Source organism: Opisthocomus hoazin, chromosome 26, assembly GCF_030867145.1.
Source record: "Opisthocomus hoazin isolate bOpiHoa1 chromosome 26, bOpiHoa1.hap1, whole genome shotgun sequence".
In the NCBI taxonomy this organism is placed as follows: domain Eukaryota; kingdom Metazoa; phylum Chordata; class Aves; order Opisthocomiformes; family Opisthocomidae; genus Opisthocomus; species Opisthocomus hoazin.
The window spans coordinates 8,125,563-8,142,816 of record NC_134439.1 but is presented as its reverse complement, the minus strand read 5'-3'; the positions used below and the strand labels follow the sequence as shown (position 1 = coordinate 8,142,816).

At 51.4% G+C, this 17,254-nt stretch overlaps 1 protein-coding gene and 1 pseudogene across 1 annotated transcript; one reads left to right on the top strand and one right to left on the bottom strand.

Moving 5' to 3' along the window:
• Nucleotides 1–940: 940 nt before the first annotated feature.
• Nucleotides 941–1,718, bottom strand: LOC142364382 (feather keratin Cos1-1/Cos1-3/Cos2-1-like; annotated as a pseudogene).
• A 722-nt stretch (nt 1,719–2,440) lies between these two features.
• On the top strand, nt 2,441–3,218 carry LOC104326219 (feather keratin Cos1-1/Cos1-3/Cos2-1). The gene is given in 3 exon segments (XM_009937543.2): nt 2,441–2,479; nt 2,482–2,574; nt 2,883–3,218. Coding segments are annotated over 3 exon segments (468 nt in total).
• The last annotated feature ends 14,036 nt before the right edge of the window (nt 3,219–17,254 follow it).

Below are 17,254 nucleotides of genomic sequence, written 5' to 3'. Positions count from 1 at the left end.
TACCTGAGGGTTTCCCTGGGAAAGGCCCCTGAAATGGTGGGGCCTGTGAGCCTCAGCCGCAGGGAGAGGGGCCCTCCAGAAGCAAGAGCTGCCTGCCAGGGAGGGCTCACAATTGCTGCTGGATGCAGAAGCAGTTCTCAGTGCCAATGCCACCTGCCAGTGCGGCCAGCAAGATGCACTCCTCAGTCGGGCAGTGGTTGGACTCCCCATTATCTGCAGGGCACGCTTGAAGGCTGAGGAGGACATTTGTGTGCAGGGATGCAGCAAGGCAGGCCCTGATGGCTGCTGGCTCTGCAGGAGCCAGGGACATCTTCCTCCGCTGCAAGGGACAGTGTCTCGAAAGGAGCCCGCTGCCCGTGTCTCACCCACCCCTTCCTCCATGAATGCTGATGGCTCTCCTTCGGGCCTGCAAGATCTCTCCTGAGCAACACCATTCTCTCTGGCAGCCGGAGAGAGCCTCCAGAGAGAGAAGCACCACGCAGAGGCCCAGGCTGGGATGCAGCAGAACTTTAATGAGTAGAAAGAGGGAAAGGAGGTCCTCTGAGTGGCGGCCATGACACGGGGAGCACCAGCGGTAGCTAGGAGTCTTTTGCCCTTGGCCAGGGTGGAGTGTGCACTGGGTGTCTGTCTGCCTGCCTGCTTGCCCCCAAGGGGCAGAGGCGCAGCAGGTCCTTCTTCAGATGGGGCTTAGCAGGTGCTCATAGCCCAGGGGAGCAGAAGACCACAGAGAAAAGAGAGAGAGAAAAAAGAGCGAGAATCAGGCAAGTCAGACAAAGGCCATGTTTTCAGAGAGCCCAGGGTGGCCTCTTCCTGCCTTCCTTTGCAGGTGGAGGCGTGAATGATCAGCCCCTCTGAAAGCGACAGCCATGCTCTCCATGATCAGTCAGTTACTGTCTCGTGGGCTTCTGGGGGTCCTTCTGTGCGGCCTTCTACGGCAGACTTAGCAGGGGAGGCATGTTCTGCCACAGTAGCGGCTGGTAATGCAGGAGAGATCAAAGCCTCCGGAGGAGATGGGCACTCCCTCGGAGCTGAGGATGCTGCCAACAGCAGCGGAGGTGGAGGATCCCACAACGGTGTTCTGCGGGAAGGAGCTGAGGATGGGTCCGGGCAGGGTCACCACCACGGGGGAGGGCTCGATGACGACGGTGGAGCTCTGGCACTGTCTGAAACAGGGCTCATTGCAGCTGTTGGCCAGCGGGGTTGGGCCGCAGGGCTGGCATGGCTGGCAGGGCACGCACTGGTTGTAGCAGGACATCTCGTAGGGCTGGAGGTGAACCTGTGAGAGAGGGCAGTAAGGGGCATGGCGGTGTGTGACATGTAGCCTGTCCACCCAACGCAAGGGAGCCAACGCATGTGCTGAGTGGCGAGCCGGAGGCTGTGCAGAGAGGCCCACGCACCTCCTTGCCTTTCTCCCTCGACGCTGTGCAAAGAGAACCAGACCCAGGAAAGCTTTTTCCTAGCCAAGAGCCTAAGAGTCCCCTCAGCCCACAGCCCCAGCCTCTCTCCACACCAGACCTTCTCCCCGCTTCCCCTCCCAGGAGAGGCAGCCCCAGGCCCCAGCATAGGACAGAGCTTCCAACTCACTTGCTTCCAAAGGAGAAGGAGGGGAACGAAGCGGATGAGAGAGTGAAGACCTGCAATGGCTTTTATACTGGTCCTGCACTGCCCCAGGGCCAGAGGAATCCTCTGTGGAAGTAATAATTTTCTGAGAAGCTCATCTGAAATGCAAAACACCCCAGTTAATGATACACAGACTGTGTTTTGGTTTCCTGCATGGCTGCCTTTGCATGTCCTTGTTTGGCCATACCTGATCCCCCTTGAAGGCTGAGTCTCCTGGCACCCGTGTGGCCCAGCTCTTCCTGCTTGCAGTCATGGCCTACGACCGATCTGTGGCCACGTGCCAGCCCTGGGGTCCACAGTGTCACGTGATCAGAAGTCACAGGACACAGCCCCGGACACACTAATGGGTTTGGTGTTGGCAGTGGACCCCCAGTGAGAGCCCAGAGAGCAGACAAGGCCAACAGGCACACCAAGGCCTCCCCTGAGTAGCTTTAGGGGAAGAGAGGAAAAAGCAGCAGAGTGGACTGCCAGACAGAGGAGGTGGCCAGGGATATAACCCTCACAGTCATTGCCAGCAGGGCAAAAGGCTCCCTGGTCGACTGCAGTTGGGCACAAAAAAGGTAAGTGCCACTGGTGTCAACAAGGAGAGAGTGGCCCCAGCTCTCAGGCCCAGGAGAAAAGCAGCACTGCTCAGTGTGAATGTGTGCTTTGATGCAGATACTACCATGACTCTGGCTGTGCACGGGGCAACCAAAGAAGTCCCCAGGGCTGGCAAGTGGCCACAGATCGGTCGTAGGCCAAACAAGGACATGCAAAGGCAGCCATGCAGGAAACCAAAACACAGTCTGTGTATCATTAACTGGGGTGTTTTGCATTTCAGATGAGCTTCTCAGAAAATTATTACTTCCACAGAGGATTCCTCTGGCCCTGGGGCAGTGCAGGACCAGTATAAAAGCCATTGCAGGTCTTCACTCTCTCATCCGCTTCGTTCCCCTCCTTCTCCTTTGGAAGCAAGTGAGTTGGAAGCTCTGTCCTATGCTGGGGCCTGGGGCTGCCTCTCCTGGGAGGGGAAGCGGGGAGAAGGTCTGGTGTGGAGAGAGGCTGGGGCTGTGGGCTGAGGGGACTCTTAGGCTCTTGGCTAGGAAAAAGCTTTCCTGGGTCTGGTTCTCTTTGCACAGCGTCGAGGGGGAAAGGCAAGGAGGTGCGTGGGCCTCTCTGCACAGCCTCCGGCTCGCCACTCAGCACATGCGTTGGCTCCCTTGCGTTGGGTGGACAGGCTACATGTCACACACCGCCATGCCCCTTACTGCCCTCTCTCACAGGTTCACCTCCAGCCCTACGAGATGTCCTGCTACAACCAGTGCGTGCCCTGCCAGCCATGCCAGCCCTGCGGCCCAACCCCGCTGGCCAACAGCTGCAATGAGCCCTGTTTCAGACAGTGCCAGAGCTCCACCGTCGTCATCGAGCCCTCCCCCGTGGTGGTGACCCTGCCCGGACCCATCCTCAGCTCCTTCCCGCAGAACACCGTTGTGGGATCCTCCACCTCCGCTGCTGTTGGCAGCATCCTCAGCTCCGAGGGAGTGCCCATCTCCTCCGGAGGCTTTGATCTCTCCTGCATTACCAGCCGCTACTGTGGCAGAACATGCCTCCCCTGCTAAGTCTGCCGTAGAAGGCCGCACAGAAGGACCCCCAGAAGCCCACGAGACAGTAACTGACTGATCATGGAGAGCATGGCTGTCGCTTTCAGAGGGGCTGATCATTCACGCCTCCACCTGCAAAGGAAGGCAGGAAGAGGCCACCCTGGGCTCTCTGAAAACATGGCCTTTGTCTGACTTGCCTGATTCTCGCTCTTTTTTCTCTCTCTCTTTTCTCTGTGGTCTTCTGCTCCCCTGGGCTATGAGCACCTGCTAAGCCCCATCTGAAGAAGGACCTGCTGCGCCTCTGCCCCTTGGGGGCAAGCAGGCAGGCAGACAGACACCCAGTGCACACTCCACCCTGGCCAAGGGCAAAAGACTCCTAGCTACTGCTGGTGCTCCCCGTGTCATGGCCGCCACTCAGAGGACCTCCTTTCCCTCTTTCTACTCATTAAAGTTCTGCTGCATCCCAGCCTGGGCCTCTGCGTGGTGCTTCTCTCTCTGGAGGCTCTCTCCGGCTGCCAGAGAGAATGGTGTTGCTCAGGAGAGATCTTGCAGGCCCGAAGGAGAGCCATCAGCATTCATGGAGGAAGGGGTGGGTGAGACACGGGCAGCGGGCTCCTTTCGAGACACTGTCCCTTGCAGCGGAGGAAGATGTCCCTGGCTCCTGCAGAGCCAGCAGCCATCAGGGCCTGCCTTGCTGCATCCCTGCACACAAATGTCCTCCTCAGCCTTCAAGCGTGCCCTGCAGATAATGGGGAGTCCAACCACTGCCCGACTGAGGAGTGCATCTTGCTGGCCGCACTGGCAGGTGGCATTGGCACTGAGAACTGCTTCTGCATCCAGCAGCAATTGTGAGCCCTCCCTGGCAGGCAGCTCTTGCTTCTGGAGGGCCCCTCTCCCTGCGGCTGAGGCTCACAGGCCCCACCATTTCAGGGGCCTTTCCCAGGGAAACCCTCAGGTAGACCGTGCAGCCGATCAGACCTGCAGCTTTGGAAATTACTTTCCACCAACAGGAAATTCAGTGGTTACTGAGTTCAGACAGGATACATGTACGTTCAGCCCATCCTGAGCCTCCTTTCCCATAGGGAAGTCTGCAGTGATGTGACTTCCTGTGGTAGGAAGCTCGTTCTCATCAGCAGCTGCCCACATCTGCCTTGTGATATCTTCCCAGGCTGAGCTGTCCACTAGAGCCTTTGAGTCTGTTCCCACTGGAAAACAACAGGGCATGTGGAGCCTCAGGAGGAAGGACAGGAAAATGGTTATCACAAGTTTTTCAGGCAGTATGGTGAACATGCCCTCCAGACACAATCACAAAGCCACACAGTTCCTCCAGGAACCGTAGCTTAAATCCTAATGTTACCTAAACTCTTTAGAATCCGGTACTTCACAGGTGTATTAGGTCTGGCTGAGATGGAGTTAATTTTCCCCATAGCAGTCCTCATAGTGCTGTGCTTTGTATTGGTAGCTAGAAAAGTGTTGGTAACACACCAGTGTTTTGGCTCCTGCTGAGCAGTGCTCACATGACATCAAGGCTGTCTCTCCAACATTTCCCTGTAGTAGAAAGAAACCCCCAGTAGGCTGGGGGTGTGCAAGATCTTGGGAGGGGGCATAGGCAGGACAGCGGACCCAAACTGACCACAGGGATATTCCATACCATATGACATCTGCTCAGCAATAAAAGCTAAGGGAAAGGAGGAGGCAGGGCATTTGTTCTTGTGACATTTGTCTTCCAGAGCAACCACTACAGGTACTGAAGGCCTGCTTCCCAGGAAATGGCTGGATATCACCTGCTGATGGGAATTAGAGAACAAATCTTTTGCTTTCCTTTGCATCCAATGCACAGCCGGAGTCAGGGTAGTGTCTGTGTCAGAGCACACATCCACGCTGTGCAGTGCTGCTTTTCTCCTGCATGATGATACAGTGGGCTGGACTTTGACTTCTTTGGATTTCCCTCTCCTCTCCTCTCCTCTCCTCTCCTCTCCTCTCCTCTCCTCTCCTCTCCTCTCCTCTCCTCTCCTCTCCTCTCCTCTCCTCTCCTCTCCTCTCCTCTCCTCTCCTCTCCTCTCCTCTCCTCTCCTCTCCTCTCCTCTCCTCTCCTCTCCTCTCCTCTCCTCTCCTCTCCTCTCCTCTCCTCTCCTCTCTTCTCCCTCTTCTGGGGTTAGAGCTTTCTGTGTATGCGGCTGACAGCAGTGGAGGTGGAAGATGCCACAACAGTGCTCTGTGGGAAGGAGCTGAGGAAGGGGCTGGGCAGGGTCACCACCACAGGGGAGGGCTCGATGACAACAGTGAAGATCCGGCACTGCCTGACACAGGGCTCATTGCAGCCGTTGGCTGGTGGTGTTTGTCTGCAGGGTCAGCACAGCAGCCATGGCAGGCACTGATCATAGTAAGGCATGTCTCAGAGCTGGAGGTGCACCTGGGAGAGAGGGCAGGGGAAAGGAGAGCATGGGGTTGGGAGAGGAGCAGCCTCTCATCCCACAGTGAGAGATCCAAGGTACCTGCTGACTGAGGAGGTAGAGACTATGCAGGGAGGCATATATAATTCATTGTCTTTAGGTCCCAAGAACCCTGCAAAGAGCAGCCAGGCCCAAGAACGCTTTTGTCTAGCCCGGATCTCAGAATTCACTTGGTTGAATCCTCGCTCTCCCTGCATACTAGACCTTTTACTCACTTCCCTTCTCCATCACAGACAGCCCCAGGCCTCCTCATACAGCTGAGCTAGATGTCTCTTCAGGCAAGACCACACCCTGGAGGAATAGAACTGAGCTTCCAACTGACCTCTTTCACAAGGAGAAAAAGGGGAATGAAGCAGATGAGAAACTGAAGAATGAGCCTGGTCCTGCACTGCTCCGGGTCTAGAGGAATAGTTTGCGGAAGTAATAATTTTCTGAGAGGCTCAGTTGCATAACATCCCAGCTAGCAATATGGCCTGCGTTTCAGATTCCTTCATTGCTCTCTTTTGATTCCTGTGTTTATGTCATGTTCATTCGCCCATGGATATTTATTTTGAGTTCTGGAATGAGAATTCCAAGAATTTCCATGGCAGGAACATGTCATTGCTATCATAAGCTGTGTCTGAAGTGCTGGAGGGTTCCCTTGCAGGCTGCGGACGTTGGCCTGGGGCACTCCTGTGGGGTTGTTTTCAGCCCAGTTGGCAAGGAAGGCCAAGCTCCTCCCAGCCCTGCAGTCCTTGACCAGACATCCAAGGACTCCCATGCGTGAAGACAGCTGCTGCTCTACCCACAGAACTGCTCGTTCAGAAGAGGTGCCCTCACCTCGGCACTGGTGAGGACAAAAAAAAACACATCAGGGACTTTATCAGAGACTGGCCGTGAGTCCCAAGGGATGCAGGTCTTGTCTACTGGGACATGGGGCTGCCAGTTCCTGAGAGGTCCCCACCTGCTCCCATTGCTCTGTTGCACAGGACTGGCACCCTGATGCTTGTCAATGCCCCTGTGGCCTGACTCAGCCTAGCTGTATCTGGGCCCTTCTGACAGAGCCATAAGGGGAGCAGGAAGCACTGCCCGGGATGTGGCCAAGTGGCCGAGACCGTTGCAGATGAACTTCTGCTTTTCTTCCCCCATCCTTCCCTGCCTTGCTCCCTCCCTCACTCCCTCCCTCCATTCGTTTTTCCCTGCTTCTCTCTCCTGATCCACTTGGTCCAATGTTTCACAGCTGTGTCCCTGAGGGAGCTGTCTCCTCTACTGCTGTTGGAAATTTCTGTCCTGCCAACACAAATTCAGTGAATATTTCGAAGGTGGAGCCGCTCTCATTCTATTGACATTAACAGGCAGTCCCGCCCTCCCTTCTGTCTGGCATGTACAATGAAGCCTGCTGTGGCTACTGATTTCTTTTTGTATGTCAAAACTGCCAAAGACCCCTCTTTCCTCCAGTCTGGCTTTGATTTGTAGATACTGGGACTTAGAAGCCAACCCAGATGACAGGAGATTGGAAGCAGGATGCAACTTTCTCAGCTGCTACGTGGGTCGCAGACTGTTTCCTGGGACCTTTGAGCAACAAGACAGCAGGAATCTGGGAGTGGGACACAATACGGTTGCCCTGTAGGGGCATCCTAGCACGAGGTGGTGGTCACTGTTACACTGTGGGACCACACTGAGCTGAGGACTGAGAGATCTTGCCCTCACCACCTTGCTCTTCCCAACCCCTGTGTTCTTGTAGAAGAGTAAAGAACAGAAAGCTTTCTTCCGCAAGAACTTGCATCCCACCTCTAGGTTTGCTGCTTGGAGCCTTGCCTTGCACTATTTCTGTCTCTCACTTTCTTCCAGACACCGTAGGCCAGGCCACTGTCACCCAGAAAAAGGGCCTAGGCACGGTGGGAGACAGACACCTTCCAGACCCCTCACACCTACCAGAGCTCTACCTTTCACCCCATGATCCAGTACCAGCAGAGGACAGGACAAGTTCCCCCCAGTTGCTGTCATATCTCCTTTCATACTAGACCTTTTACGTACTTCCCTTCTTTTGGCAGTCGGTCATAGTTTAGCCACAAAGCCTCTTGCTCGCTCCCCTGCTGGTGGGATGCCGGAGAGAATCTAAAGGGTGAGAGTGAGAAAACTCATGGGTTGAGATAAAGACAGTTTAACAGGTAAAGCAAAAGCTGCACGCACAAGCAAACTGAAAGAAGTAGTTCTTTCACTACTTCCCATGGGCAGGCAGGTGTTCAGTCATTTCCGGAAACGCAGAGCTCCATCACATGCAGTGGTCACTTGGGAAAACAAATGACATACATAACTTTGAATGCCTCCCTCCCTTACTTCTTAAATACCACTTATTGGACCTATCACAAGAAAGAAAAAGAGGATTAACAATCTTCAAGCCTTTCAGATGCTGGGAACACCAAGCTGTATAGCGTCAGACAGATCTCCAATCAGGGCATGGCACAGAATGCAGATCCTGTCCTTGGAGAGTTTTGCTGTTATTTTGGTCCTTTGAGCTCTTTTAGGATTTTCTCGGAAGAAAACAGTTCTGGTTATCGTTTCTACTCTTTGCTCTTTAACCTCTCCATTAGTGACCTGGACAATGGGATAGAGTGCACCCACAGAAGGTTTGCAGATGACACAAAACTGGGAGGGATGGTACCATTGTGCTACCATTCAGCAGGACCTCTACGGGCTGGAGAAATGAACAGTCATTCAGTGCAAAAAAGAGGAAATGCAAAACCCTGCACGTGTACCTGAGGAGGGATAATCCACTGGTACAGGCTGGGGCTGACAACCTGATAAGCTGTTTCGGCAAAAATTATTTTGAGGGTCCTGGTGGTGGACACCACATAAGAAACGAACCAGCAATGCACTGTAACTGCAATATGAATTTTTGTATTTCTGACTCAATACAGTTATATTTCTTGGGTACCATTTCAGTGGAGGTTGTTACAATGGACAACAGTATGTATTTCTTTCATTGTACTTTCCATTTTACCACCTCCATGTAATCGGTCTAGCTTCACCTAACTTTTTATTCATACCCTTGTTTAACAATAGAATCCCGACTCCCAGTTCTTTTCATGGCAAATAGATAACTTAGTTGGACCTCCAAATTAATACAAGGTCCAGAATCTCCACTGAATTACATTCCTAGTACAATCTAAGCAAATCTGCCAAAATGAACATGCAACGTCATAGTATGTTGGGGTCTTTTTGGAGTGGGGAAGCTGTTCATTTGACAAGAATGGTGTATCCTTCATTCCCATTGGTAAATTTCCCAGCTATTATTTTCCAATTGAAAAATTGCATGCTTTGTATCCAGTCCTGACTCACAGACAATGTGGGGTACCTCTGTTCCATCTGAAGGCCTTCTGCTATATCTGGGCACACTTCAGAGATTTTGAACAAATCATTCCTCTACATTTTCATGGAGAATACTATAGATTGATTTTCTTCAGTTTCACTAACAAGAATGTCTCATCAAAAGGAAGCATTTTGTAAGAAATTTAACTCTTGATTATGTATGTTATGTGCTCTAATGAGGAGAGGATGAAAAAGGATATTTTTATTAGGATAGAACAAAAAAGAATCTATAAATCCGAAAGGTTTTTTTTTTTTTTTTTCTGTAAAGCAATGGAATTCAATGATACATGACAACTCTAAGAACAAAAATGTACCAGGGTTACCAGACAGACTTGGTAATCGCTAGGGTGAATGAAAAGGATGAATTTTAAAGATAAATGCAAATTCTCCAGATACCAAACATCTTCTCATATTATCTGATGATTTCTCCGTGTTTCTCCGTGTTTCTACAGTCAGTGAGTCAAGAGTAAGATCTGAATTGGGAAAATGAATGCTTTACATCCTCCTACTTCGCTCGTTGCTGGTGTCATCAGCAAGCAGATGAACACAACACTTCCTAACTAAAAGACCAAAAGTAGACTTAACTTTTTGTGTACAATTTCCCCTTCCCTTTCAGGAAGAAAAATTTAGATAAAAAGACATTGATTCAGACCGCAGTGAAGGAGTTGATTCTTCTGGGAATTTTCTCGATTGCATAGATGTCAGTGTTCCTCTCTGTTGTGTTCCTGTGCCTCTCCATGTACAGCATCATCGCAGCTTCTTCACAGTGCTGTCTGTTGTCCATGACAAATGCCTCCACAAATCCACATGCTTGTGCAACAATCCCTCTTATGCTGGCATCTGTGATTCCTCAGTCACAGTGCCCAAGACAGTGGCTGACCTCTCCTCCTTTTCTTGTTTCAAAAGAAAGAGGACCTTTCTTTTGAAGGTTGCATAGCTTAGATAATTTCCATTACCTTTTTGCTCTCATAGAGATCTGATCGTCATAATAACCTATGATTGCTACCAAGCCATCTGCAACCCTGCGCACAACTTGACCACCACAAGCTGGAAAGTGTGCCTACAACTGGATGGAGCATATCTGAGGGCCCTAGGAAAATAAAAGCTTTATGCAAAATTTTCTGCTAAGGACCTGAAGCGCAAATGTGTGTTTGGCAGTATCCTCCAGATGTTCCCCACTGACAGCGTCTTGGGCTGCATTAGGAAAATCGTTGCTATCAGATTGCAGAAGGTGATCCCTCTTCTTGGCTCAGCTGTGCTGAGATCACCATTGCTCTCCAGTTTGTGGCTCTCCAGTATGAGGGAGGCATGGCCATACTGATGTGAGTGCAGCAAAGGGCCCCAGATCCCATGAAGCAACTGGAGACCCTGAGGCAGAAGGGGCTGCAAGAGGCAGGGTTGCTCACCCTGGAGGAGAGAAGGACGTGGGACACACTTCTTTGGAATGGGTAAAAGAGCTGAAGGGAGAAAGTAAAAAACATAGAGCCAGACTCTTCTGAAACCTATCCAGTGAAGGGACAAGAGCTAATAGGGACACAATGAAATACAGGAAAATCCACAAAAACCTAAGTAAATACTTTTACAGCATGAGAGTAGTAAAACACAGGGTAAATTTGCATGAACAAGTTCGGGCTTCTCCATCCTTACACATATTCAGAGCTTGACAGGACTTGGCCCTTAGTGTTCTCTAAAGGCTGATCATGCTTTGAGCTGAAGGGTTTGGACGAGATGATGTGCAGAGGTTGCTTCCAACTGAAGGACGAACCAGCACCATTGGAGAGGCAAGGAAACTTCCCAAAACTCCCAAACAAGTCAGGGTTGGCAGGACTCTGCAGTGCCACTTACCTGGGGATGCTCAGGGAGGGGACGTGCTCAGAAGGGCCCTGGGTACAAAAGCAGCTCTCAGACTACATCAAAGAGGTGAAGCACTTCCCCACCCTGCAGGCATGGAGGTAGCCGGGACATGGGCCAGGAGGGCAAGGGAATGCCTTTTGGACTAGATGACCCACAGAGGTCCCTTCCAACCCCTACCATTCTGATTCTGTGATTCAGTAGGCAGGCTTCCTGGGATAGACTCTCCCTACCCATGGCGAGTCACACTCTCATTTTGGATGGGCCGTCTCTCAGCCTTTTGGTGTGATGTCAAGCTAGGCATGCATGCTGTGTGCCGGTCCATGTCCCACACAGGGCTGAATTCCCCTCCAGCCAGGGCAATTCAACCCCTGCCCTGGGAAATCCATTTCCAAGCCCTAGGCTGCAACCAAGTACGCAGCTCCAGGCAGCCCCAGCGGCCATTGCCCTCAGCCTGACCTTCTTGCCAGCACTCCCACAGCTTGGGTGTGGACACAGCATGGTCAGCGTGTATTGGAAAAGTGGCCAGGTCTTTGGGTGTCATGCAGGTCAGGGTCCAAAGCGCACAGCCAAAGTGCCTGGTGGTGTGAGGAGAGTGGGAGGAACAAGGCGCTGTCCCAAGCCCCAAATCACTCCTCTGGTAGCAAGGAGGGACACAACTCAACAGGGCTTCTTGAGGAATCATGGGCTTCAGGACAGTAACGTTCTTCCACAAGCCTGCTGAGGGCATTGTTTGAGGACCCCCAGAGACTGCCAGGAGAGGGGATGACTTTGCCAAAGAAACCATCGAATGCCTCCCGAGAAGATTTCCTTGGGGAAAGGGATCTGAAACCAGTAGCACACCCCACCTGCCTTTGGAGGCAGTGACCAGTGCCTGCTGGAGCGAGCAGGGAGACAGACAGCAAGCTAGAAGGACACAGCACATCCTATTTCACAGGAGCCTTTGGGCACTCAGCAGAGGCCTGCATTGGTGGAAAGTCATGTGTGGTGGGAGGATGTATGCCTTCCTGCACAGGGGTTTGAAAACAATCTCACCAGATTTCCCGAGACCCAAGTCTTCCAACTGCACAGACTCCTGTGGGGGTGCTTCCTGCTGGAGCACTTGGGGGCGCGTCTTCTGCCTGTATCGACATATTCCAGCTCAGGAAATCTTTGGACATCCCATTCTGGTGCTTGAAATGAGCCTCTGTGGTGTAGTGGGCATGTCAGAAATGAGGAAGTGTAATGTCAGTCTTGATGAAAATCAAAACACAACCTGTGCCATTAGGTAGGATATTTTGCTTTGGAGGTGAGTCTGTTGCAAAATTACTGCCTCCATGCAGTGACTGTGGGCCTGGGGCGGTGCAGGAGCAGTATAAATGCAGGCTGTTCTCCTCACTCTCTCATCCACTCCTCTTGCCCCCATCTCCTTGGGAACAAGGTGAAACTGAAGACTTTTCTCCCCCTTCGCTTCCTTTTTCTCTGCCTTCTTCGTGATTTCTCAGCCCACACTTGACACTTTACTACGCTGCTTCATGGGGCTGCTAATCATGGGAGATGGAAGGAGGATAGAAGGTGTGGGAAGGATACAGGCTGGGGCTTGGCTGAGGTGTTGTTGTCATATCTCCTTTCATACTAGACCTTTTATTTTCTTCCCTTCTTTTGGCAGTCGGTCATAGTTTAGCCACAAAGCCTCTTGCTCGCTCCCCTGCTGGTAGGATGCCGGAGAGAATCTAAAGGGTGAGAGTGAGAAAACTCATGGGTTGAGATAAAGACAGTTTAACAGGTAAAGCAAAAGCTGCACGCACAAGCAAACTGAAAGAAGTAATTCTTTCACCACTTCCCATGGGCAGGCAGGTGTTCAGTCATTTCCGGAAACGCAGAGCTCCATCACATGCAGTGGTCACTTGGGAAAACAAGTGACATACGTAACTTTGAATGCCTCCCTTCCCTACTTCTTCTTCCCCTAGCTTTTATTGCTGAGCGTGGTATCATAGGATATGGAATATCCCTTTGGTCAGTTGGGGTCAGCTGTTCTAGCTGTGTCTCCTTCCAACTTCTTCTGCACCCCCAGCCTACCCACTGGCAGGGCAGTGTGAGAAACAGAAATGGCCTTGAGGCTGTGTAAAAACTGCACAGCAATAACTAAGACTTCAGTGTGTTTTCAGCACTATTGTCAGCACAAATGCAAAACCTAGCCCCATACCAGCTAGTATGAAGAAACCAAACTCTGTCCTAGCCAAAACCAGTACATTCGCCACCCCTTATTCCATACCACTTGAATCATGCCCAGGTGCCACATTATGCAATACATCCTTATTCACCATGACCCCGTTTTCCCATCCTTTGACATATGCACAGGCATGATTCCCTTAGTCTATGGACCACCCTTGTATAATGGCTGTAAAATGTCCATAAATGTCCTTTGAGTTCATTTAGTCAGTGAGTTTGGGCTCCATCTGTTAAGCTGGTTACTCAGGACAGGAGAGGTGGTGTGTTGTGTGGAGTTGCACTGCTTCTTGTGATGCTTGTCCTCTATTGGTTTGAGTGGTTCATGCTATAGTACTGCCTGTAACATTCCCATAAGTCAAATCATGGGTTGTAACACTATAAAGTGTTACAAATAATAAATAAATATGAAATAGTAAATAAAATAAAAATTATAAATAGATAAAGACAGACCAACAAGGAGAGGTGGGGGAGTTGCTCTATATGTGAGGGAGCAAGTAGAATGCATTGAGCTTGGCCTGGGGGCAAATGAGGAACGAGTTGAAAGCTTATGGGTTAGAATTAAGGGACAGGCACATAAGGGTGACATTACGGTGGGTGTGTACTACAGGCCACCTGACCAGGAGGAGGAGGTTGATGAGGCCTTCTACAGGCAGCTGCAAGCAGCCTCACAGTCACAGGCCCTGGTTCTCACGGGGGATTTCAACCACCCTGACATCAGCTGGGAAGACCATACAGCTAGGCAGACGCAATCCAGGAGGTTCCTACAGAGCATCAATGATAACTTTCTGATGCAAGTGGTGGAGGAACCAACAAGGAAAGGCGCGCTGCTGGACCTTGTGTTAACAAACAAGGAGGGATTGGTGGAGGATGTAAAGGTTGGAGGTAGGCTCGGCTGCAGTGACCATGAAATGGTCGAGTTCAGGATCCTGCATGGAGGAAGCAGGGCGATAAGCAGGATCAAAACCCTGGACCTCAGGAGGGCTGACTTTGCCCTCTTCAAGGAGCTACTGGGAGGAATCCCGTGGGCCAGGGCTCTCGAAGGCAGGGGGGTCCATGAGTGCTGGTCGCTCTTTAAACAACACGTCTTCCATGCACAGGAGCAATGCATCCCCCTGAGAAAGAAATCAAGCAAAGGAGGCAGGAGACCTGCATGGTTAAACAAGGAGCTTCTAGCGGAGATCAGGCAGAATAGAAAGGTCCATGGAATGTGGAAAGAGGGGCAGGCCACTTGGGAAGAGTACAGAAACGTGGTGAGAGCATGCAGGGATGCGACGAGGAAGGCCAAGGCCCACCTGGAATTGAAGCTCGCAAGGGATGTCAAAAACAACAAGAAGGGCTTCTTCAACTACATCAGCAGCAAAAGGAAGGCTAGGGACAATGTGGGGCCGCTGCTGAATGAGGCGGGTGTCCTGGTAACGGAGGATGCGGAGAAGGCAGAGCTACTGAATGCCTTCTTTGCTTCAGTCTTCAGTGCTAAGACTGGCCCTCAGGAATCCCAGGCCCCGGAGGTAAGAGAAGAAGCCTACAGAGAGGACGACTTTCCCTTGGTCGAGGAGGACTGTGTGAGGGATCGCTTAAGTGATCTGGATGTCCACAAATCCATGGGCACCGATGGAACGCACCCACGAGTGCTGAGGGAGCTGGCGGATGTCATTGCTGAGCCACTCTCCATCATCTTTGAGAGGTCGTGGAGGACAGGAGAGGTGCCCGAGGACTGGAGAAAGGCCAATGTCACTCCAGTCTTCAAAAAGGGCAAGAAGGAGGACCCAGGGAACTACAGGCCGGTCAGCCTCACCTCCATCCCGGGAAAGGTGATGGAGCAGCTTATCCTGGAGGCCATCATCAAGCAAGTGGAAGAAAAGAAGGTTATCAGGAGTAGTCAGCGTGGATTCACCAAGGGGAAATCATGCTTGACCAATCTGATAACTTTCTACAATGACATGACTGGCTGGGTAGACGAAGGGAGGGTCGTGGATGTTGTCTACCTAGACTTCAGCAAGGCTTTCGACACAGTCTCCCATGACATCCTCCTAGGGAAGCTCAGGAAGTGTGGGCTGGATGAGTGGTCGGTGAAGTGGATTGAGAACTGGCTGAATGGCAGAACTCAGAGGGTTGTCGTCAGCGGCGCTGAGTCTAGTTGGAGGCTGGTAACTTGTGGTGTCCCTCAGGGGTCAGTACTGGGCCCAGCCTTGTTTAACTTCTTCATCAACGACCTGGATGAAGAGTTAGAATGTACCCTCAGCAAGTTTGCTGATGACACCAAACTGGGAGATGTGGTAGACACACCGGAAGGCTGTGCTGCCATTCAGCGTGACCTGGACAGGCTGGAAAGCTGGGCAGAGAGGAACCTGATGAGGTTCAACAAAGGCAAATGCAGGGTCCTGCACCTGGGGAGGAACAACCCCATGCATCTGTACAAGCTTGGGGCGGACCTGCTGGTGAGCAGCTCTGCGGAGAGGGACCTGGGTGTCCTGGTGGATGACAGGTTAACCATGAGCCAGCAGTGTGCCCTGGCTGCCAAGAAAGCCAATGGGATCCTGGGGTGCATCAAAAAGAGTGTGGCCAGCAGGACGAGAGGTTTCTCCTTCCCCTCTACACTGCCCTAGTGAGGCCTCATCTAGAGTACTGTGTCCAGTTCTGGGCTCCCCAGTTCAAGAAAGATGAAGAGCTACTGGAGAGAGTCCAGCGGAGGGCTACGAGGATGATGAGGGGACTGGAACATCTGCCCTACGAGGAGAGGTTGAGGGAACTGGGCTTGTTCAGCCTGAAGAAGAGAAGGCTGCAAGGGGACCGTATAAATGCTTACAAATATCTGAAGGGTGGGTGTCAGGAGGATGGGGCCAAGCTCTTTTCAGTGGTGCCCAGTGACAGGACAAGGGGCAATGGGCACAAACTGAGGCACAGGAAGTTCCGTCTGAACATGAGGAAGAACTTCTTCCCTCTGAGGGTGATGGAGCACTGGAACAGGCTGCCCAGGGCAGTTGTGGAGTCTCCTTCTCTGGAGATATTCAAGACCCGCCTGGACAAGGTCCTGTGCAGCTTGCTGTAGGTGACCCTGCTTCGGCAGGAGGGTTGGACTAGATGACCCCCAGAGGTCCCTTCCAACCCCTACTATTCTGTGATTCTGTGATTCTGTGATTCAGGAATTTGTTGTCTGCACCCAGGGGATCATGAATTCTTCAGGAGTGCAGCGTTTTAATCATCACCTTGAGAGGAGGGAGGAGGTCTAAGAAAGATATTTTCAAGTGTAATAAGAAAGATATTTTCAAGTGTAATAAGAAAGAATACCTAGATGTGGTCATTGATAATGAAGCCGTATGACCTTACCACAGACTCAGTGGACGTGAAAAACAGAAGTGAACAGATGCCATGACACGAACATTAATAACAGAAGTGAGCCAAAGACTTGAATCCATTGTGTAATCTGTGTGGAGACAGGGTCATGGGACTGTGGAAAGATCGACTTCCTATGGTGCCTCCACAACACGATGCCCTGTTGCCATCAGCTCAGCACTGGAAATAAATTGTGAAGTAATGCTGCAAAATGGGGAATTCATGCATGGGTTTGTAGCGAGCACATATTTTGAATTTCCAGAGACGGTAGACCACAGCCCACAATGGTTACTGGGATGCTTTCTAGTGCCTTAGGACCTGGGGACTTGTGGATTTAGTTTTTGGATGTTGAATCACTAATGTAACAGTTGAGCTAATCCCAATCTGCCGTATTTAAATTCACAGGAAAAACATATAATGCTGGCCACGTTAGATTAATTCGACCTCTTCTGAATTAATGAAATGGAAGTTTTTTCAGTAATGTTTGGACTCAACCTGCAGCCCCCGACCACAGGTTGATTTTCTGGTGGTGTGAACAGGCAGGAAACATTGGATGTGCACACCTCCAGGCTCCTCTCTGGGAACCACTCCTGCCCTTGGCCTTGAATGAGTTGTGGTGTAAGGCACAGCTCTGCTGAGGAAAGACGCAGAAAAAGGGTAGATAGGAAAGACACAGCAGAATGGGTACCATTGGCAACTTTGTGCCCTGGAGAGGGTCATTACCTCTTTGCCCTTGGGTGGTGAGAAAATATTTACTCTCCACAGGATAGGCCAGGATGTAGATTAGGGACCTCAATGCAGAGTCAAAGACCTTCTGGCTTGGTTTCAGCTTCCTGCCCAGAGTAAGTTGACTTC